Source organism: Bos mutus, chromosome 4 (assembly GCF_027580195.1).
Source record: "Bos mutus isolate GX-2022 chromosome 4, NWIPB_WYAK_1.1, whole genome shotgun sequence".
NCBI classification, from domain to species: domain Eukaryota; kingdom Metazoa; phylum Chordata; class Mammalia; order Artiodactyla; family Bovidae; genus Bos; species Bos mutus.
This window is the reverse complement of record NC_091620.1, coordinates 38,874,363-38,898,426: the sequence shown is the minus strand read 5'-3', so window position 1 is coordinate 38,898,426 and position 24,064 is coordinate 38,874,363. Positions and strand designations below refer to the sequence as shown.

Below are 24,064 nucleotides of genomic sequence, written 5' to 3'. Positions count from 1 at the left end.
AACCTCAGATATGCAGATGACACCACCCTTATGGCAGAAAGTGAAGAGGAACTAAAAAGCCTCTTGATGAAAGTGAAAGTGGAGAGTGAAAAAGTTGGCTTAAAGCTCAACATTCAGAAAACGAAGATCATGGCATCCGGTCCCATCACTTCATGGGAAATAGATGGAGAAACAGTGGAAACAGTGTCAGACTTTATTTTGGGGGGGCTCCAAAATCACTGCAGACGGTGACTGCAGCCATGAAATTAAAAGACGCTTACTCCTTGGAAGGAAAGTTATGACCAACCTAGATAGCATATTCAAAAGCAGAGACATTACTTTGCCAACAAAGCTCCGTCTAGTCAAGGCTATGGTTTTTCCTGTGGTCATGTATGGATGTGAGAGTTGGACTGAGAAGAAGGCTGAGCGCCAAAGAATTGATGCTTTTGAACTGTGGTGTTGGAGAAGACTCTTGAGAGTCCCTTGGACTGCAAGGAGATCCAACCAGTCCATTCTGAAGGAAATCAGCCCTGGGTGTTCTTTGGAAGGAATGATGCTAAAGCTGAAACTCCAGTACTTTGGCCACCTCATGAGAAGAGTTGACTCATTGGAAAAGACTCTGATGCTGGGAGGGATTGAGGGCAGGAGGAAAAGGGGATGAGATGGCTGGATGGCATCACCGACTCGATGGACATGAGTTTGAGTGAACTTGGGGAGATGGTGATGCACAGGGAGGCCTGGCGTGCTGTGATTCATGGGGTCGCAAAGAGTCGGACACGACTGAGCAACTGAACTGAACTGAACTGAATAAGGACCTAATGTATAGCACAGGGAACTCTTCTCAATGTTCTGTAATGATCTACATGGGAAAAGAATCTTAATAGGACTGCACATAAGTATATGTATAATTGATTCACTTTACTGTACAGCTGGCACTAGTGATAAAGAGCCTGCCTGTCAAAGCAAGAGAGGCAAAAGATGCGGTTTGATCTCTGGGTTGGAAAGATCCCCTGGAGAAGGGAATGACAACCCACTCCAGTGTTCTTGCCTGGAAAATCCCAAGGACAGGAGTCTGGTGGGCTACAGTCCAGGGGGTCACAAAGAGTCAGACATGACTGACACAACTTAGCACACAGCACACTGTACACCTGAAACTAACAGCATTGTAAATTAACTACACTCCAATAGTAACTTAAAAACAAATAAAATTGGAACAATAGAGAAAGATGAGCCTGCAGCACCACCAAGGAGAAGTTCTCTCCTCTCAAAGAGCATGCTGCCACAGCCTGCAGTCTGCTCTGGAGAGGTGGGCAAGAGTCCGGGCAGTAGCCATGCTCCTGTCCATGAAACTGGCAGCTCGCCTTGGACTCCAGGCCACAGGGGAAGGAAATAGGCCTGGGGTTGCCTCCACGGGAAGCACTCACGGGGTAGATGCCTTAACAGATTCAATTCAGTGAAACGCCTCCAATTAAATTTCATTTAAAAATACAATATTCAGGATTATATTGTTTTGCTTTTAAAGCCTACTCCACCCTACTCTCTTGAATGATTCCAGAAGAATTGTTTAGGTAACTTACTTTTTTAAAACCTTCCTGTCAGACCTGGTTTTTCCATCAGGCCTAATACACCATTTATATTTTTTTAAGAAAAGAAGAAAGCATTATAAAGATAGCCAAACAAGATGATATATATCATCTCTGCTAAGGTCCTGCTATGGAACTGAATTCCTTAGGTTTGAAATGCGTTCCATGAATGCAAAAGACATAAGCAGTCAGTCCTGATGGCTAAAAAAGGAGAATGAGGTAACAGTAACACTGATGGCTGTTTGTCTCAAATGTCCTATAAATAGGAATGTGAAATTAATTTTTTTTTCAGCCTACATTCTATTGAAGGAAAATACTCTTGTAGTAAGCTGAGGTGAGGTGTTTAATAGAGAAAAAATAACATCTGAATTGTCATTTCCATGCTTGTAATTTCGGAACTTCTTAACTGAAACAAACAGGATACCAAGGTGCATATTTCCTGTAAAACTCCTGAGTGCAGAATGACTCTTTGGTGGGGGGAGCAGATAAATCTACTGGATTTATCTCCCCCTGCTGTATGTGTGCTGCAGGACAGTTGGAAGAGGGCTTACACGAGGCCTGCTATTGTAACAGCTGGTGGCTTTGGCATTTTCATATAAACATGCAAGCCGAAGAGAAATTTCTCCTTTCTAATTGGCCCCGTTTCCCCTTTCCTGGGACATTCCACAATGCCACCAACAATGAAGTGCTCAGAAAGGAGGAATCATTTCTGTTTATGTGAAAATAGATCTAAACTCTGCAAGGCAAGGGAAGAAATAACAAAAAAGCTTCAAAGACAACACAGAGAAGTTATAATCAAATCTGGATGCTGTTTCTGAGATCTGACGGAGCTCCTCCATACACCAGCTCTGCATGTGTGGGAGCTAGGACCAACTACCTTCCAGCCCTGTCTGCTCCATTCCCTGCATAGCCCCGGCCAAGCTGCTTGCTGAAGCTGAGCCACGGCCCTGCCTGGGTTAAGCATGGATAATGCTCCTGTGACTACCTGCTCTCAAACAGAAGCAAACTGTCTCATTCTCAGAGGTGCTTCCTATATACTAAGCCATTGGTCTTAAGTTTATAAAAGTGATGATGAAAAATGCCTTCAGGAGGCAGCATAGCATCGCAATAAGAGGGCATGGATTTTTGAGTCACTCACAGTTGAATGCAAACTCACTGCCACTTACTGGTTGTGTGACCTCGGTCATGTTATTTAATTTCTCTGAGGCTCAGTTTGCTCATCTGTAAAATGGGGATACCAACATCTCTCTGAGTGGCAATAGAAAGATTAGAATCTGTTATATGAAAAGCACTTAAATGCAGAGTCAAAAGTGTTAGCAAGTTTCATCACCTGCTCTTGATGGTAACTATCCTTATTACTCACTGGAAAAGACCCTGATGCTGGGAAAGATTGACGGCAGAAGAAGACGACAGAGGAGGAAATGGTTGCATGGCATCACTGACTCAATGGACATGAGTTTGAGCAAACTCCAGGGGATAGTGAAGGACAGGGAAGCCTGGCATGCTGCACTCCATGGGGTTGAAGTGAGTTGGACACGACTTAGCAACAGAACAACAATCCTTATTACATTTTACATCACAAAGTGTATCTCCACACACAGTGTAACATAATGCATAGATTTTCTGTGATTCTAACCAGCAAGGATAGTGCTATAATTCAGTTTAAGGGAAAACACGTGTAGAGTCTTGAAGCAATCCTAAATGTTGTGACCAGTTCACAACATCCTGGAGCAAATTAAATATTGTGCTCTATTCTTCGATTTCTGCTTCTAAGAAACATGAAAATGTGTGCATCCTTTTTAAAGGAAAAAAAAAAGTTTGGTTGACACCAGGATATAGGAAAGAAAAGTTTCATCCTGAATCTTTACCCAAATAACTCCACTGACTTCCCTTTGATGGCAGTCAAATCATCCTTAGTGGTAAATACTGTTTCCCTAATAGACTTCAAATCCAGCTTTCCTTTTGGTGCTTAAAGCCTGTTTCTTCTCATTTGCCACATTAGGCAATTAATTGGGTATTTATAGGCAGCTATCATATACCCCGCTGTCATCGCTACTCAGTCATACATCTTAAATTCTCCACATCTTGTACTTAAACCCTACCCTTAATCACCTCATCATCTTTGTCACATTTTAAAATTTTCCTTCCACTTAATCAACTCCATTTTCTAAGTGAGAGTATGAACCATTGTGCAGGATTCTACTAATGTAGCTTTCCTGAGGCTCAATGAAGAGAAAGTATTTTCTTCTTAAGCAATTTCCTTAGATCCCAGGATAGTTTCTGCTTCTAGTGCAAGAGCATCACCGTGGGAGCTGTTCTTGATCTGCACTTTGGTGTTGCCCTCAATCCATTTCCATTATTAATGCCTTGGAAAGAGGTGCTCATGAGTGGGAGCTGAGCCAACTTGGAGTAAAGCACTCCCTCCCCAAATACAGCCACTGGCCCACCCAGACACCCACACTCCTGGTGGATTCTCTCCTGCCCAGTGTTCATAGGTGTTCAGATCTCACAGGGAAAAGAAACCCCTCCCGATATTCCTCACGCCTTCCTTGGTCCCTTGAGCTAAGAAACAAGAAAAATTCGTATCCTCAGAAGATGGGCAGCTTTCTATTTTGGCCGTCTCACCCTTTGTTAGTGTCAACTAGCTAATTTTTCTAGTGAATGACCATTACAATTTGTTTCATGTGGCTCCAAGGTACACATGTTCTCAGTGTGGTGACCCACAACATGCTTTTCCATGGGATCTTAATAAGAGTTCTGGAAAGAAAAGGGCTCCATTGTCAAATAAGTTAGGGAAACTTGACATCTCCCTCTTAAAGACTCAAAGCTATCTTAGAATGTTAATGCATCCGAGAAATGTCTAAGTAAAGAAAATCCATAGACCTTTTTTTAAGGCAGCTTCCCAAACTTGTTGGGACAAAAGTCATTTCTTGGTGAGACATCTATGAAGACTTCAAGAAAGTAGTTTCTGCAGAGTGTATTTTGGAAATGCTGCACCATATTGTGGTTTTTCTCTCATTTTCCCTAAACAAGCTGTTACGTTCTTGTCTATGATCTCTGAATCACTGTTTTCACCTGAGTGATCTGTCTAGCACAATGCTGTTTTTGGAGGATGCGCTCACATGGCTGTGGTATCTACTGACTCTGCAGACAACATATTTATCCAAGAGCTCCAAAGCTGGAAGATAAAGGGGCTGGTTTGGCCCAACACACAACTGGCAGTGAGAGTCCCAAGATTTCCGTATTGCCACTGTGACTCACCTGATTGCTCACTGCCAAATGCCTCATTAGACAAGCTCCTTGTCAGTCAGCACTTGGCACAGAGTAGATGGTAGAGAAATGTTTGTTCAGCAAAAGTTGAACAAATCAAAAAACAAATCAAAAAAATGATTTGTTTTACTCTCTCTTTAGAGAATATGCATGATTCTTCCAATGTTCCATGTTTGAAAAATAACTAATCGTGTGGCTTGTTTTATTTTCCCCCAAGAGTCATGGCTACTGTAGATACTGCTCCACTTACTCCCACTCACTGAGCCCTTGGCATGTGTTATTATTTAATTATCGTAAGTGAAGAAGTGCTTGATCTTCATATTACAGAGAAGACAGATGTTATTGAGACAGATTAGGAAGTGTCTAGTATCTCCAACCATTTCTTGTAGAGCTGGGTTTGTACTCAGATTCCCCTGATGAAGCCCAAACACACTCCACTCTATACCACACATGTACAACACATGCAAATGGGAAAAAAGCCTAGAAGTTAGCTAATTTTTTCTAGCAATCCTGTATTTTATTGCAATAATATATGTAACATGAAGTGTATCATTTCCACCTTTTTTCATATGTGTGCAATTCTGTGGCATTAAGTACATTCACACTATTGTAACCATCACCACCATCCATCCCCAGAACTTTCCCATCTTCACCAACCAAGACTCTTTATCCATTAAACCCTAATTTTCCATTCCTCCCCACCTAGTCCTGGGCAACCACCTTTCTCCTTTCTGTCTCTATGAACTTAACTACTCTAAGTCCCTCATATAAGTGGAATCATACAGAATTTGTCACTATTTTTTTTTTTTGGCCTCACCGTGTGGCATGGGGGATCTTGGTTCCCCAAGCAGGGATTGAACCTGTGCTCCATGCAGTGGAAGCATGGAGTCTTATCCACTGGACCATCAGGTGGTGGTGCGGGGGTAGTCACTAAGTTGTGTCTGACTCTTGAGACCCTGCGGACTGTTGCCTGCCAGGCTCCTCTGTCCATACTGGAGTAGGTTGCCATTTCCTTCTCCAGTGGATCTTCCTGACCCAGGGATTGAACCCCAGTTTCCTGCATTGCAGGCAGAACCACCAGGGAAGTCCCTAATTTTTAAATTCTTGCTCTGGCCATAGTATCAACCACTCACTTGAAAACAAATCATGGTAACATTCTTATATCAACACAACACTGTTTGCAGGTTAATTAAAGTTGCTCAAAGGGAATTGGCTTGAACTTGGAAACAAAACCAGCTGCCAGTCAGGAAGAAGAAATTTGCCCATGTAGCAAGGACAGATCACTGCAAAGATGAAAAATCTGGGTAAGTCAAGGTGGCAGCTTAGCACCGTGGGTCTTTTGATAACTGAAATGTGCATATATTTCCCAAACATTTCTCTTTTTCTCCCCCTTTCAAACTGCTTTTCTGTTAATGTGTGAAAATAGCACAACTTGAGGGAAATGTAATCCACATGTTTTGGTGCATTTACACTTATATGCTCTTGAGAATACTGAAATGGCCTAACAATGTATTTGCTAGTGGACCTTTTTTCATAGAAACATAATAATAGACTAAAAAACAAACTTAATCCCTAAAGGAGGGAAGCTCAATCTAAGTTTAAATTACTGAAATTTAAACATTCTTAAATACATTTCCAAGCTCATCTTTAAATGAAACTTGTAAAATATATTAATCAGTCTTTAGACTAGAGACTAAAGTTGTAAGATAAAAAAATTCAATAACTGGTTCAACTTTCTTTTTTGGCTCAACTTTAGGAGACAGTAGGAAATGGGAAAAAAGAGGACAGATTTCAGACATATTCAGACCTGGATTCCAATTGGTGCTGTAACACTTAGTAAATCTCAATTTTCTCATCCCATAAAATGGACATAATAATGTATGGCTCACAGAATTTTTCTAGAGCTTAAATAAATCATATGCATAAACAACTCATCTATATAGTACATATAGACAAGGCATACATTCCTCTGTTTCAAATTTGAATGGTCCACATGCAATGATGTTATTAAAATCTATTCACAAAAGGCATTTATATGCACCAATGTAAATTATATTTTTCTTTTAAACTAAAAGAATGCAAAGATCAATCCCATGAAAGTAAGAAAAGGCACTAAAAGGTGAAGTCAGTTACTTAAGGTCACATATTAACTTGAAGGCCCATCAACAAAGAGAAAGCAGTTCATTACAAGTTTATGGGATGTAAACTGTTGAGGATATTTTTTAAATCTATGTAGGGTTGTATTTCTCTTTCTGTGGCTAAAGCATCTTGGTGCTTTTATTTTACCATATACTCTTCTGAAATATCCCCAGATGTCTTGTACTTTTTCTTAATTTTTAAGTTAATTAAAACTAGGGTTTGTTTTTTTTTTTTGCTTCATTGTTTGAAAAACATGATTTCTAGCAATAAGCTGGAATATAGAGTTCATACGAACAGTTTCAACAGACACAGGGTTCTGAGGAGGTCTAACAGGTCAGCCACTCAGAGCGTTATACAGCCACCGTGACTTACATGATGTTCTGATGAAGGACAAGTTGGAAAGCACTTCAAGGTCCCTCATGCTTCCTCCTCTAGGCAGTGCCCTAATCTCAGTCAAAGGATGAGCCCAGGGACACAGTGATGGCCATGCCATGCCAGATAAAGATATGACTGCTGGGAGATAGGGTTCCATAAAAGTCAGTACACAGTTAACACAGAAGACAGCCTTCACTTCTGCTGAAAAGGAGACAAGCAATGAACCTCACAGACCCAGTTCAATGCCAAATAAATCCATAAAGTTGGAAGGTGATGGCGTAAGTGGGATATTGCAAATGACCCATTGGTTAGGTTTAATTATCTGAAGGGTTTATCTAAGGTGTTTGTTTTTTATTTTGATGTGGACCACTTTTAAAGTGTTTATTGAATTTGTTACAATATTGCTTCTATGTTTTGTTTTTTTGGGCACAAGGCACGTGGGATCTTAGCTCTGGACCAGGAATTGAATTTGCATCCCCTCCATTGGGAGGCAAAAGTCTTAACCACCAGGACCTCCAGGCAAGTCCCCTGAAAGTTCTTATTTAACCCTTTCACTACCATTTCTTTGCCTCCACCAACACTTCTTATTAGTATTTACAGTACAGTGTATGCCTAGTCAAAATTCAACTATAATCTTTTTAAATCAAAAGGTGGTTTACTCTACTGATATTTATTTTTTATGTTTAAGTCTTCTTAACAGAATTAATCTTGACATCTTAAGGAAATGGATTTAAGGAGAACAATTTTCCCATGGCATTCAGCCCAACTGCCATCTTTTCATGGACCATAGAGTTTCTACCTGGCAATGCTGCAGGAGCACCAAGCCTTTCCTCTTTCAGAGAAGACTAAAGTCACCTTCTTCAGTTGGGAATAAACCTGGCAATGAGGTCAAGCAACTTCTCTACCCTGAAGCCCACTTGGAGGCAAAGTTAATGTCACTTCTTAATTATCCAAGTTAACTCCACAACATGGAAGTCCAAACTGAAAGATAATTTCAAGCCTTGTGCATTTAGTTATTACTTAGTGTCTGATTTTACTCCTCCAACCAATGTACACGCGTCACATACATGTCCTGTGCTTAGTCGTTCAGTTGTGCCTGACTCTTAGCGACTCCATGGACTGCAGCCCACAAGGGTCCTCTGTCCATGGGACTTCCCATGCAAGAATACTGGGGTGGGTAGCCATTCCCTTCTCCAGGGTATCTTCCCAATCCATGGACGGAAGCCAGGTCTCCTGCATTGCAGGTGGATTCTTTACCATCTCAGTCACCAGGGAAGCCCAATTCGCATGCCTCAATTCAGTTCAGTTGAGTTGCTCAGTCCTGGCTGACTCTTTGAGACTCATGACTAATTATATTTAATTAATTTATTCTTGAAAGATCTATCATAAATTCAGTATTTAAATTTGATCCAGAAAAAGACTTCTCTGAGTACCCAATGAAAGTTGAAAGTAGCAATTACAGCAAGGACTCAAGAATTGACCCCTGAAAATGTCTGTTCCAACTTTCAAGACAAAGATACCAAAACTTGCTGTACTATCAGTGAAACTTCCACTTTCCCTGTGGTTTTTGATTTATGCCTTTATTTTGCTTTAATTTCTAGATTTGTTTCAACATTCAGTGGTCGACTCAGGTGATGTCAAATACACCTCTAACCTCAAGGATCATTCCATACAGTGACACTTGAGAAAACACCCCAATGTAGAAGTCCAATTAAGTAGGTATCTGGGAAAATTCTTTAGCCATATTTGGAAATATGAATTTCTAATAGTGAAAATAACTGTGCACCCCAGAACTTCATTGATAACTTAGGACTAATTTGTAACATGAATTTCTGGTCCTTTAGACAGATTCACTTATCTTAGTGTCGGGGTTGATGAGGATGGTTGGAGAGTAACAACTGAGATCTTGGCCACTTTCCCGGTTCTGAATAACAGGAACGTAAATTCCCTGAGCATGAAAGTCCAGCTCTCACGAAATATTTCTTCCTCACAGCATAGATAAGCATCGTTGATGGAGATCCCTAAGTTATATCAGCGACAGTAACTTGGCTCTTAGGGCTTCTCCAGTTCCTGATGGAAAGACATTCCTGGGGATGCTATTTCCTCCTCCTGTTTCCTCCCTGCTCTCGTAGGAAGGAAAGTCACTCTAGCTATTCATTTTTCACTGAATGGTAATAATGTCTAAGACCTTGCCTCACTGTATCAGGCCTTCCAGAGAAGGCTGCAGGCACTCAACGTCAAATCATCTGAGAATACGCTGATTTATTTAGCTCTCAGGGCATTGCCATGGGTTAAGAGTTTAATCAAGTTAAAACTAATTGAGGGCTTTGGGAAGTACCATGGCTAGTCTATTTGAAAACCCACTTCCCTGCCAGCTTTCTCTCATTCTGTTAACACACTGTAGAACCTTCTTCTCATCTTTGTCCTCTTTTTTACAGCTTAGCCCTGGTCCCCGAAGGAGTATGTTCTTTCTAGAAGATAGATTATACACTATACACAATGTGAAAACTTTACATACTCTTCCTGTTGTCATCTAAAAGATTTTCCTACCTGGAAGAAATAACTTACCTCACCTTTCACTCTCAGATTGGTTTTACTTAGGATTCCTTATAAGGACCAACATATTTAAACTTTATGGAGGAATATAAGCTGAAACTTTTGTTCCTCTTTGTCTTTTTCCCTAGTAAGATTTGTGACAACTTTTCCCCACGGCTGTTACCCATTATAGTAATTTAACTAAACTTTGAGGATTTGTGATTTCTGAAACATCATCTAATTTTCTATGTAAAGGGAAGATAGAAAGCTAGAAGTAAGTTTTTAAAAAGCAAGCTGAAGCCTTGTATAGCACAGAAGAGGAAGATTTGTAACTGGCAAGATACTAGGTGGTCACTCCAATTAATATATGTACTTCAAACTGGAAACAAACTAAAGACGTAAAATAAATCTCTTTCAGGTAGCTGGCATAGGTAGCCAATCAGTTCGTAAAAAACGCATACTGCTTTAAATTGTCAAAAGTCATTTCAGTTATTTTTCATCTAATAGTTGTTTATCCTAATCATCATCCAGAAAACATCTGTTAAGTACTACCTTGGTATAAAGGGTGTTGGTTAGAGTTAAAACAGTGTCTTTGCCCTTCAGGAGCTTACAAAATAAAGATGTTTCAGATCATCACTTATTAAAAAAAAAAGTCTTGCAAAACATTCAGAAATACAGTATATTAGATCATCAAATAAAGAAGTACATTCACATTCTAAAAAAGTAGCCATAAAATCCAAATGTCAATACTCCGATAATTTGGTTTGAGCTACATTAATTCATAACTCCAAGAGATGGTGAAGGACAGGGAAGTCTGGGGTTCTGCAGTCCATGGAGTCACAGAGAGTCGACACGACTTAGTGACTAAACAACAACAACATTAATTCATAGCAATGACTGTTCTTCTTGCACCCAACGCCCACGAGCTAAAAACTGTTGCAGTTTCCAAATATGAATATTAAAATACTATGAGGGAAAAAAAGTTAAGAAAATTTTATTTAAAAGAACTTGAAGCTGCTTTCTGAAAACAGATCAGGGGACCAGCAGACAAAGGTAAATCAATTTAAAATCATTTTGTAGGATAGAACACTGGTGCCTTCTCACAACCTTGACACACTCACCACTCAAATACTTCCCAGAAGTGCTATTAGAATCAAATAACGACCACGTACATTCACCAGGAGGTATCGGGAACAAGTTATGGTGAGAAACTTTAGAGTTACGCGTCAAATTGTATTTCAGTGACATCCTTTGAAGTTTGGAACTCAGCGCCAAGGCTGTTTTGGCACCTACACAGTACATGGAAGGACAATGTGTTCCTTTTTGGCTAAAAGGCCAGTAGCCAGTGGTAATCACAAGATGAAAATGGAGAATGTGCTCAGTGGAAAGTGGCACTCCTTCTGTATGTGATAACTAATGTAAGATCTTCCCACTAAAGTCACAAATAAGATGATGTTTATATGATGGCCTTTTACTGAGGAAATGTGGTATGAAATTTAATGTCCTTTTTTTCATTTCACTAATTAACAAATGAAATTTTTTTCAATTTCAAAGCTTAAAATTCAGGATATTAGAAGTTTTACAAAAAATTTTGGTGGTCTAGTGGTTGAGACTCCTTGCTTCCACTGCATGGGGCACAGGTTCAATCTTTGGTCAGGGAACTAAGATCCCAGATACCACGCAGTGTGGTCAAAACTTTTAAAAAAAGAAAAAAAAATTTCCATGAAGTTAGAACCATTTTAGAAATCACACCTAAAAGCAGTCAATGAGAGCATCTGCCAAAAATAGGTTTGAGATTCTTCCCAAGCTTTTCCTCCAGGTCTCTCCCACCCTGCCGCCGCCACTACCCCACCCCCACCCTGCCTCCACGCACGGCTCAGGTGGTTGAGATCTGAGACCTCAGCCTAGATCTCCTTTACATTTTGACTTGTCTCTAATGTGATCATTACCTCCTCTTGAGGTCTTATTGTCCTGGCCTCTGGCTACCTCTCCAGGGTCCCCTCTATTCCAGCCCTGTTTCAGTTCCTCCAGCACCTCGCTCAGCATCTCCACACCCCTCCCTCAGCCCACAGCAGTTTGGCCCAGCTGGCAACTGGTCATCAGTCAGATGTCTGTCTACATTCCACTCTCAGGGACAGCTTTCCTCACCTGCACTCTAGGCGAGGTCCCTCTCATCTGAGCTTTCAGATTATTCTGCTGTTGCCTCTGGTTCTCCGTGGAAATGCCTGTCTCATTTTTCTCAATTTATTATTAAAAAACAAAGAATCCCTGGCAAACTGTAAGTTCCATGAGTGACTGGGCCTGTCCTGGGTACAACCTTACTACCAGAATATCATAGAGTGTGTGGAACGTGGTAGGCTTAGTGACTTGAGCTATGTGTGTGAATGTGGGTGTGTTTAAGGTTTTATCACTCAACCAGGGTACCTTAGTTAATTGTGAGCAAATTAGTAACTTGTGCCCAATGTGATGACATGTCTGTCACTAAACTAATGGTGAGCTAAAACTAACGACACTCCACTCACTGGGGACTCGCAGAACACTGGATGACTCACGTTGGGCAAAGAGAGACATGATGCATTTTCTCATCTCTACTCCAATTAATAATCAGTTTTTTCCTCTACTTTTATCTGTAAAATAGACTATAAAGGTCAAATGAGATAGTAGTTTAACAAACAATGTATGGAAAAAGAACACAAGTATTAGCAAAACTACAACTCACATTTACTGATAGTTCATGAGCATTAACTAGTTAGCAAGCTTTAACTCTGACATGCATATACACAAATTAAATTTCCTAATTGTTTACTAGAGATTGGAGGTAGTGGGAAATGATATGAAAAGATAGCATGTTACAATAGATATAAATTAATAAAGGAGACAGTTTGGACTATACTACTTGGTTTATTTTAATATGGATAATGCTTACAAATATTGGAACAATGTATTCAGTGCCGACAATAATTATTTAAGCAGCAAAAAGAAATTTTGAAGAGGTAAATAATTTCCCATCCCTGTAAGTTCCCAACATTGGCGGACTAGTAGTTTTAAGGTTTTACTCAATTAGCGTCTCCTATAGAGGACCTATAGGAGACCTATATTAGACCTACAGATTCTAATATGAGAATCTGAGGGAATGTTGTGGATTATACCTCTCTTTAAAAGGTGCCATAAATATTATTCTCCAAGAAACAAGTTTCTAGTAATGACTAAGACAGACAATCCTTCAAGCAAATAAGTGCAACGTATAGAAAATTCAGTACTGTTCACAAGAGGTTCACTAATAACAAAGGACATATAAATAAATAGTTTTAATTATGATTGTCACTGTAAGTATAAAGATGCAGATATATATGTGAAACTGTAGAGCTACATTTAATGAATTAAAAAATGTGTCTCCACTGGCTAACTAGAAAACAGTGGAGCATAAAATCATTTTTAACTCTACTCACATTACCTGTTTTGGTAATGTGGCATTGAGGCATTATGGGAAAATCTGAGCTATTTCTATGGCATTCATGAGGTCTCCAATGAGGACATCCCTTACAAAGAAATGCAGAACTATCATTGATAAATAAAATCAATGAAAATAACAACCCATAGAAAAAAATTTAATTGTTTACTGATACATTCTCTTTGCATTTAATATCTCTTGTCCTATCTGAGTAGCCTCCCACTGAGACACACTGAATAGTAACTTTTTATCTGATGTCTGTGAGTGGAATTGCCTCTTCCCTTCATGGGGGTCCAGATGTGCTTCTCTCAAAAGACACTCAGATACTAATTCCAAAAATAGTCTAAACACATGCATTCCACCTCAAATCTGGGACCTCTTTTGTTGATAATTCTACAGAGAGAATATAAGGTTAGTCAATAAGATAGACATAGCAAAAAGATGCCTAGGTCCTATCAAAATTAAAGAAAAATAAAATTCTCCAAAAGGAGATTTAAAAGAGATTGCTGTACATCTGAGAATTTTATCAGCACATAATATACGCTCAATTATATAAATGAATAAGTAATTTTCTTAGCTTTTATCAACATGCTGTTTTTTTCACTACTTTTCTATAGCCCATAGCTTGTGTGTGATAGGTGGTGGTGGTGGAGTTGGCTATGAATATAGTGAATATAGTGGAAGTTATAATAATGTAGATGGTTAAGTTTAATAGTGTTATAGTGGGGTTATATGGTAGTACTGCTGTTATCCAGCCCATGTGAGCGATTGATGAGTAGGCTATAATTTTTCGAAGTTGTGTCTGATTTAGTCCTCGTGTTGGTGGTTTAGTTGCTAAGTCATGTCTGACTCTTGCGACCCCACAGACAGTAGCCTGCCAGGCTCCTCTGTCCATGGGATTTCCCAGGCAAGAATACTGTAGTGGGTTGCCATTTCCATCTCCAGAGAATCTTCCTGACCCAGCAATCTAACCCACATCCCCTGCATTGCAGGCGTATTCTTTACCACTGAGCCACCAGGGAAGTCCCATACCCAATAGCATTTCCCTGTTAATATGTGATCTCAATCTCTGATATACTTATACCTACTCTCTATCTTACTTACCTCCCTTAATTCAATATAATGTTCTGTATACTCTTGAATATCAGAATTTCCTCCAATATGCTTTATTCATCATACTTCCCTCCTCTCATTCTTTTCGTTTGGCCAATGGCCATGTCTAATCTGTTCTGAGACATTTTTATCCAGCTGCTCCCAAATCTTATAATTAGATTATACCCCAAAACAACTTAATAATAGCAGTTATTCAACAAATGAGATCTGATACCTATAGAAGTAAACACTTAGGCCATTTGACTGAGGTGACTGAGGGACTTGAGAAATACTCAAATTTCAAGTAAGGCAAACAGGATATAGTTTCAGGAAAACAATAACCAAAGTTATATTCTAACTAATTTTATCATTCTCTGTTAGAATTAAAGAAAAAATAAGGAATGATTTGTGCATAGTTTGGAAAGAAAGGGACTCAGTGGACAAGTACATGGAGGGGCTTTCCAGCAGTGGCCAGAACAGATACAGCAGATCTGAGGAGTAGTAATTTCATGATTACTAGAGAATTATGGTCTGTGGGGGCTGATGAGTTGATTGCAAGCTGTTGCTACAATTTGAATACTCTGAGAGTTAGGCCTGAGGCTTCCGGCTACTGGAAAAACACTCCCTGGACCTGAAAAACTTGTCCATTTACCTTAAGGCCAAAATGTCTTCAGTGAGTCTGTTGGGTATAAGTCAACTTCTACAAATTCAATATATTCTGGACTTACTGAAAGCATTTGGTTTTTTGATCTCAACAAAGCTAAGATCCATACACTAAACCATAGTATGGGAAAAAAAAAAAAAAAATGCCCTGGCCTTGCTTGGACACCGCCTCTATGGTGACTGGCTTGCTTTCTCATTCTCATATGAGCCAAGTACAATTTGATAATATTTTCCACATCTATCGCCATCTATTTGTTGGCAGTGATATACGACACTTACGTGAGTCCATGATTCCACAGAATGGAGTTACGTAACACAAGCACTTTTTGTCACCCAGACAATCAGAGTGAAGACACAAGCCTATAGCCTTAGCAAACATGCTTGTGGGTATGATTCTAGGATTCCCCTTTTATCAAAAATAAAAAATCTGGATAATGTCTTTACAAGCTGTTTGGAGGCTTATAAGTTACATACAGATATCAGCACACGGAATAAATTTATGAAGAAAGGAGTTAAGAAAAATAAAGATTTTCAAACCTGGGACTGATATTTTCCCCACAGTTGGATGCTTCATCTCCATAATGAGGTCATTGTGTAACACCTAAAATGTAAAAAAAGAGAGAAAAATAACTTACAAAGTAAATTTATCTTCAATCTCAAGGGATGTGGAAAGATACCTATTCAATCCATTGAAAAAATGATTACAAAACAGAGATTTTTGAAATATTAATTTGAAAGTATTTGAGGTTAAAATGTTTTCGTTTTATATTAAACCAAGTGAAGCCAAAAAGAATTAGAAGACTCAAGGGCTAGCCAACTTCATTTTTATAGTCTTCTTAGTCTTAAAAATGTTATTTGCTCTTAAATACAGGGTGTGATTCCCCCCTTTCATCTATTTTTGATCCTCTATATATTAAAGCTCAGCCTATTCCTCCATGACCTCAAGCAGGATTGGACCAAGGTCAACTGCAGAAAGACAGAATATGAGAGGACCCAGGACCTGAAACAGAGGAGCCTACTGTAGTACATATGTGCTCCTAGAAATTTCTTCAGTGGAAGGTGTGGGCAGTCAGTCCAGTTTGAAAGGTGAACCAGAATATCCAGGAGGCCCAGGGACTACATAAAGTGGACAAATCAAAGCCACTGTGACAAGCCATGAGCAGAGCCAGCTGATAGGGAGCCCAGGTTAGAGTAGACCCTAGTCAGAGGCCTGAGCAGGAGACTGAAACCAAAGATGTTCTCAGTGGTCACAAGACCTTACTGATAAGACCAGGTTTTATAACTAGGACAAACTGAGAAAACTAGGGCAACTGAGAAAAAAAGCCAGAAACCCCATCCTGGAGGACTGATTCATTCTCATGCACTGGACCAAGATAGGTATTTGGTGTCTCATCAAGAAAGTGGGTCTTCCCAGATGGCACTAGTAGTAAAGCACCCATCTGTCAATGCAGGAGACATAAGAGAAGCAGGGTCAACCCCTGGGTAGGGAAAATCCCCTGGAGGAGGGCATGGCAATCAACTCCAGTATTCTTAACTAGAGAATCCCAAGGACAGAGCCTGGTGGACTACAGTTCATAGGGTTGCAAAGAGTCAGACATGACTGAAGCGACTTAGCACAGCACACATCCAGGAAACAAAGTAGACTTGACCTCAGGGTTAAGAGTCAAGGCAGTTACTAGGACAGGGGTGTTCTATCAGAGCCCAACCAGCAGAAAGGTGGCTTGATGCTGAATCATTTGGCTACTCCCCTTCATGGATCACAGCCTATTGTGGCGAAGGGACTTGCATAATTCAATGAAGCTATGAGCCATGCCCTGCAGGATCATCCAAGACAGACAGGTCAGATCATAGCGAAGAGTTCTGACAAAACCTGGTCCACTGGAGGAGGAAATTGCAAGTATTCTTGCCACAAGAACCCTATGAACAGTATGAAAAGGCAGAAAGATATGACACCAGAAGATGACTCCCCTGGGTTGGAAGGTATCCAATATGCTACTGGGGAATAGCAAAAGGCAATTACATATAGTTCCAGAAAGAATGAAGCAGCTGGACCAAAGTGGAAATAACACTCAGTTGTGGAAGTGTCTGTGGTGAAAGTAAGGTTCAGTGCTGTAAAGAGCAGTATTGCATAGGAACCTGGAATGTTAGGTCCACAAATCAAGGTAAATTGGACATAGTCAAGTAGGAGATGGCAAGATTGAACATCAGCAACTTAGGAATCAGTGAACTAAAATGGACATAAATGGGCTACTTTAATTCAGATGACAGTTATATCTACTACTGTGGTCAAGAATTACTTAGAAGAAATGGAGTAGCCCTCATAGTCAACAAAAGTCTGAAATGCAGTACTCAGGCACAGTCTCAAAAATGACAGAATGATCTCAGTTTGTTTCCAAGGCAAACCATTCAGCATCACAGTAATCCAAGTTTATACCCCAACCACTGATGCCAAAGAAGCTGAAGTTGACTGGTTTCATGAAGGCCTACAACACCTTCTAGAACTAACAGCAAAATTAAAAAAAAAAAAAAAGATATCTTTTTCATCATAGGGGATTGGAATGCAGAAGAAGGAAGTCAAGAGATACCCTGAATAATATGCAAGTTTGGCTTTGGAGTACAAAATGAAGCAGGGCAAAGGCTCACAGTTTTAGCAAACACCCTTTCCCAACAATCCAAGAAATGACTCTACACATGGATATCACCAGATGGTCAAAACCAAAATCAGGTTGATTATGTCCTTTACACCAAAGATGGAAAAGCTCTAAACAGTTAGCAAAAACAAGAGCTGGAGCTGACCATGACTCAGATCATCAGCTCCTTATTGGAAAATTCAGGTTTAAATTTAAGGAAATAGGGAAAACCACTAAGCCATTCAGGTATGACCTAGATCAAATCTATTATGATTATACAGTGAAGGAGACAAATAGATTCAAGGGATTAGATCTGCTAGACAGTGTCTGAAGAACTATGGACAGAAGTTCATAACATTGTACAAGAGGCAGTGACCAAAACCATCCCAAAGAAGAAAGAATGCAAGAAGACAAAGTGGTTTTCTGAAGAGTCTTCACAAATAGCTGAGGGATGAAGAAAGTGAAAGGTAAAGGAGAAAGGGCAAGATATACTCAAAGTAGAGTTCAAGGGAATAGCAAAGAGAGACAAAGCCTTCTTGAATGAAGAATGTGGAAAAAACAGAATGGAAAAGACTAGAGAGCTCTTCAAGAAAAGTGGAGCTATCAAGGGAACATTTCATGCAAGGATGGGCATGATAAAGGACAGGAATGGAAAGGACCTGGCAGAAGAGAAGAGATAAAGAAGAGGTGGCAAGAAAACACAAAAGAAATATACCAAAAAGTCTCAATGACCCAAATAACAACGATGGTGTGGTCAACTCAGAGCCATTCTGGAGGGTAAAGTAAACTGGGTCTTAGGAAGCATTACTACAAACAAAGCTAGTGAAGGTGACAGAATTCCAGTTGAGCTATTTCAAACCCTAAAAGATGCTATAAAAGCACTACATTCAATATGGCAGCAAATTTTGAAAAACATCAGTGGCTACAGGACTGGAAAAGGTCAGTTTTCCAATCTCAAAGAAGGGCAATGCCAAAGAACGTTCAGACTACCAGGTAATTAAATTCATTTCGCATTCTAGCAAGATTCTGCTCAAAATCCTTCAAGCTTGGCTTCAGCAGTACTTGAACCAAAAATTCCAGATGTGCAAGTTGAGTTTAGAAAGGCAGAGGAACCAGAAATCAAATTGCCAATATTCACTGGATCATGGAGAAAGCAAGGGAATTCCAGAAAAACATCTAATTCTGCTTCATTGACTACGATCTTCCAGATGTTCAAGCTGGTTTTAGAAAAGGCAGAGGAACCAGAGATCAAATTGCCAACATCCGCTGGATTATCAAAAAAGCAAGAGAGTTCCAGAAAAAACATCTATTTCTGTTTTATTGACTATGCCAAAGCATTTGACTGTGTGGATCACAATCAACTGTGGAAAATTCTGAAAGAGATGGGAATACCAGACCACCTGACCTGCCTCTTGAGAAACCTATATGCAGGTCAGGAAGCAACAGTTAGAACTGGATATGGAACAACAGACTAGTATCAAATAGGAAAAGGAGTACGTCAAGGCTGTATATTGTCACCCTGCTTATTTAACTTCTATGCAGAGTACCTCATGAGAAACGCTGGGCTGGAAGAAGCACCAGCTGAAATCAAGATTGCCGGGAGAAATATCAATAACCTCAGATATGCAGATGACATCACCCTTATGGCAGAAAGTGAAGAGGAACTAAAGACCCTCTTGATGAAAGTGAAAGTGGAGAGTGAAAACGTTGGCTTAAAGCTCAACATTCAGAAAACGAGGATCATGGCATCTGGTCCCATCACTTCATGGGAAATAGATGGGGAAACAGTGGAAACAGTGTCAGACTTTATCTTTTTGCGTTCCAAAATCACTACAGATGGTGACTGCAGCCATGAAATTAAAAGACGCTTACTCCTTGGAAGGAAAGTTATGACCAACCTAGATAGAATATTCAAAAGCAGAGACATTACTTTGCCAACAAAGGTCCGTCTAGTCAAGGCTATGGTTTTTCCAGTGGTCATCTATGGATGTAAGAGTTGGACTGTGAAGAAGGCTGAGCACCGAAGAATTGATGCTTTTGAACTGTGGTGTTGGAGAAGACTCTTGAGAGTCCCTTGGACTGCAAGGAGATCCACCCAGTCCATTCTAAAGGAGATCTGCCCTGGGTGTTCTTTGGAAGGAATGATGCTAAAGCTGAAACTCCAATGCTTGGCCACCTCATGCGAAGAACTGACTCATTGGAAAAGACTCTGATGCTGGGAGGGATCGGGGGCAGGAGGAAAAGGGGATGACAGAGGATGAGATGGCTAGATGGCATCACTGACTCTATGGACATGAGTTTGAGTGAACTCCGGGAGATGGTGATGGACAGGGAGGCCTGGCGTGCTGCGATTCATGGGGTTGCAAAGAGTCGGACATGACTGAGCAACTGAACTGAACTGAAAGCCTTTGACTCTGTGGATCACAACAAACATGGAAAATTCTTAAAGAGATAGAATGCCAGACTACCTCACCTGTCTCCTAAGAAACCTGTATGCAGGTCAAGAAGCAACAGTTAGAACTTTACATGGAACAATGGACTGTTTCAAAAGTGGGAAAGGAGGAAGAGAAGTCTGTATATTGCCACCCTGCTTACTTAACTTACAGGCAGAGTACAGCATGTGAAACACTGGGCTGGATGAATCACAAACTGGAATCAAGATTGCCAGGAGAAATATCAACAACCTCAGATATGCAGATGATATTACTCTAACGGCAGAAAATGAAGAGGAACTAAAGAGAATCTCAATCAGTGTGAAAGAGAAGAGTGAAAAAACTGGCTTTAAACTTAAAATTAGAAAAACCTAATGTCAAGGCATCCACTCACATCATTTGATGGCAATTAGAAGGGGGAAAAGTGGAAGCAGTGACAAATTTTATTTTCTTGGGCTCCAAAATTACTGTAGATGGTGACTGCAGGCATGAATTTAACTGACACTTGCTCCTTGGCAGAAAAGCTATGACAAACCTTTACAGTGTATTAAAATTCAGAGACATTACTTTGATGACAAAGGACCATACAGTCAAAGCTATCATTTTTCCAGTACATATATAGATGTGAGAGTTGGACCATAAAGAAGACTGAGTGCTGAAGAATTGATGCTTTCAAATTGTGGTGCTAAAGAAGACTTTTGAGAGTCCCTTGGATAGCATGGAGATCAAACCAGTCAATCCTAAAGGAAATGAACTCTGAATATTCATTGGAAGGACTGATGCTGAAGCTAAATTTCCAATACTTTGGCCACCTGATGTGAAGAGCCAACTCACTTGAAAAGGCCCTGATGCTGGGAAAGATTGAAGTCAGGAGGAGAAGGGAACAACAGAAGATGAGATGGTTAGATAGCCAATGAGATGGTTAGATAACCAATTCAATGGACATGAATTTGAGTGAGCTCTGGGAGACAGTGGAGTACAGAGGAGCCTGTCATGCTGCAGTCCATGGAATTGCAAAGAGTCAGACACAACTTAGCGACTGAACAAAAACAATCACACTTGGCTACTAAAACAGAGCTACTTAAATCCTTGGCACAGAGAGGCTGTCATTTTTCCCCCTGAGTGGGCAGGAAAACAAAAGCTGCCAGAGATCAAGTGTCCTCCAGTTGTGGGTAGAAGATGTGATGAGGGCATGGAACTAGATTCTAGAACACAAAAGTTGAATTATATAATTAATTAACTCTTGTTGAGGAAACATATTGTGTCATACACAAATGAAAATGCTACGAAGTTGTTTTTGTAAGTTAGGTCTTTACCAGTTGGCGGCAGCCTGTGTATACTGCATCAAAGAACCCCCAAATTCAGTTTATTATTGCTATCACTGCATCTTATTGAGACACATATGGGTGAATTACATACGGAGTGCTGTCTTCACCTGCACTGTCTACCAGGAGCAGAGCTTCTCTTGTGCTATTCTGTACTTGGATCTAAAGGGCAGATGCTTTGAACTGTGGTGCTGGAGAAGACTCTCGAGAGCCCCTTGGACTGCAAGTAGATCAAACTAGTCAATCCTAAAAGAAATCAATCATGACTATTCATTATAAGGACTGATGCTGAAGCTCCAATACTTTGGCCACCTGATGCAAAGAGCCAACTCATTAGAAAAGACCCTGATGTTGGGGAAGATTGAGGTCAGGGAGGAGAAAGGGACGACAGAGGACAAGATGGTTGGATGGCATCACTGACTCAATGGACATTGAGTCTGAGCAAGCTCCAGGAGATGGTGAAGGATAGGGAAGCCTGGCATGCTGCAGTCCCTGGGATCGCAGAGTCAGACACGACTCGGCAACTGAATGACAACAACAAAAAGGGCAGAAGTATTGCAGTGGCCCAGTGAACTTATGGACCACAATTTCACACTAATATCCTAAAGAGTAGTAGTTGTAATAGTTCTACAGCATTTTGAGCTTCAGGTTAAAGCAAGATTTGCATATCCCTATCTTTATTATGGACTATCTTTCCACAGAGCAAAAAAGCATGAAATAAATAAACTAATAAAAATGTTTTCTGGGACTCCCCTGGTGGTCCAGTGGTTAAGAATCCACCTTCCAATGCAGGAGACTCAGGTTCAATCCCTGGTTGGGGAACTAAGATCCCACATACTTAGAGGCAACCAAGCCTGAGTGCCACAACTAGAGAAGCCCACTCACTGCAATAAGCCCTTGCGCTACACACTTCAACTAGAGAAGCTGCGCGCTGCAACTGGAGAGAAGCCCCCACGCCCTGGGACTAGAGAAAGCCCTGTAATGCAACAAAGCCCCAACAAAGCCAAAAAAGAGTTTTCTCACTTGGAAAACTCAGGGAGAGAGGACAAATTTCCTTAGTTTTATCCGTTTTCAGTGAGCTTACTGGTTGCATTATGGAATAAGCTATCAAGAAGACAACCTCCTGGGTGACTTTTTAAGGTGAGAACTATAACCCTTCTGTGGCTAAATATTCTGGCTTCCAGTGTTTTCTTTGGGAATGGTTGCCACTTTGGTAATGATGCTTTTTAAATGACCATGTCAAACCTCCTCATTAAGGGTGAAGCCAATGCCAGAAGGAGATCCTTTCTAGGAATGCCTTGCCTTTCTTTTGGCATCACCAGCTTTGCAGCCGAGAGCTGGCCAGAGAAAATTCTTGCCAGTGTTAGAACTGTGCTATAATTTCATTCTGGTGAGGCTCATTCTCAGCACCCGCCCAGCACAGCCTCCTCCTTTGTGGGGGTGGGGGCTAAATGCCAACTCGAGGTGCTAAATCTCAGTTCTACTGAGGACAGGAACAAAAATACCATGCTAAATTTCACTTGAAACAATTATCTGCACACTGAATCATTCTTCTCTTCTCGTATCTCTGTTGCCCTCCTGACTACCTCTTTGTAATAATACTGCAGTGCTACTCACAAAAGACAAAAGTGAGTGTTCTTAGCTAAATATAACTTAACTGATAGTGTTAAAATTAATTAACGCTGAATTTTAATCATGTAGCAAACGTGAAGTATCAAACGTGAAAGGGTAGCTGGTAAAGGTCAAGGGACAGATGTCAAAGTTTTGCAAAGCAGAAGCTAGCAGCTGACTGAAGTTTTGCATGAAAGCAGCTTAGGGAGTCTACTCCTTTTAGTTCTTCCCCCACTGATGCCTATATGTGACATTCCCAATATGAAAATTTCTTATCGAACTGGATCAATTCCTTTGCATTGAAAATTGTTCGATTTAAAGCAGAAATACAAATTCTTCTTACGTTTGCAAAGCAAGATAATTCCATTTCTAATTTGCTGGAGTGTTTGTACAATTATGAGGTAAATGGGCTACTCCAAGCCCCCATTTTCAGAAAGAATTGACTTATTCCCCTGCTTGGTGGCCACCTACCTATAAAATGTGAAATCAGAGGTCCAGCGAATTCCATCGACTTGCTTTGTGAATCAGGTCAGGTAATCTCAGAACAACTGAGCCTGGCAGTGCCATCCCTAGAAACTCTGCCTGCTGACTCTGAATGTTAGGAAACTCTCCAGCCTTGTTTGTGAGGCGAGTCCTGCTCTGTTCAATAACATATTTGAGAACCTCAGGATCCAGGCAGCCTGTCTGGATTTTAACAGAACTCTCTGCTGCTGCACTTTAGACTTAGGTCCCAGTAAACTTCACCAGAAATGCAGGAACTGCCACTTGCTACCATTTGTATAACATTTCTTTTGTAATCCTTACTAAATATCTCCTTTTCCTTCTCTCATCCAAAGGCAGCACCCTGATCTCTATTATCTTAACCAAGAAATTCAAATGTAAAGTGTTTTCTTTTCTGACCACTAACAACGTAATGGGAGCCTCAGCCTTAGGGAACTTCAACTGTCATTTTCCTTGAAGGAAATTTCATGCCTGGAAC

General features: G+C 40.4%; 1 protein-coding gene across 4 annotated transcripts in view; it reads right to left on the bottom strand.

The window, feature by feature from the left end:
- The window catches only part of SUGCT (succinyl-CoA:glutarate-CoA transferase), a 787,630-nt gene that overhangs the window by 97,738 nt on the left and 665,828 nt on the right, over window positions 1-24,064 (bottom strand). For all 4 annotated transcript variants that reach the window (XM_005888147.2, XM_070369345.1, XM_070369347.1 and 1 more), the window contains one exon: window positions 15,625-15,688. In XM_005888147.2, the coding sequence (XP_005888209.1) occupies window positions 15,625-15,688 (64 nt within the window). The remainder of the gene's footprint in view (window positions 1-15,624; window positions 15,689-24,064) is intronic.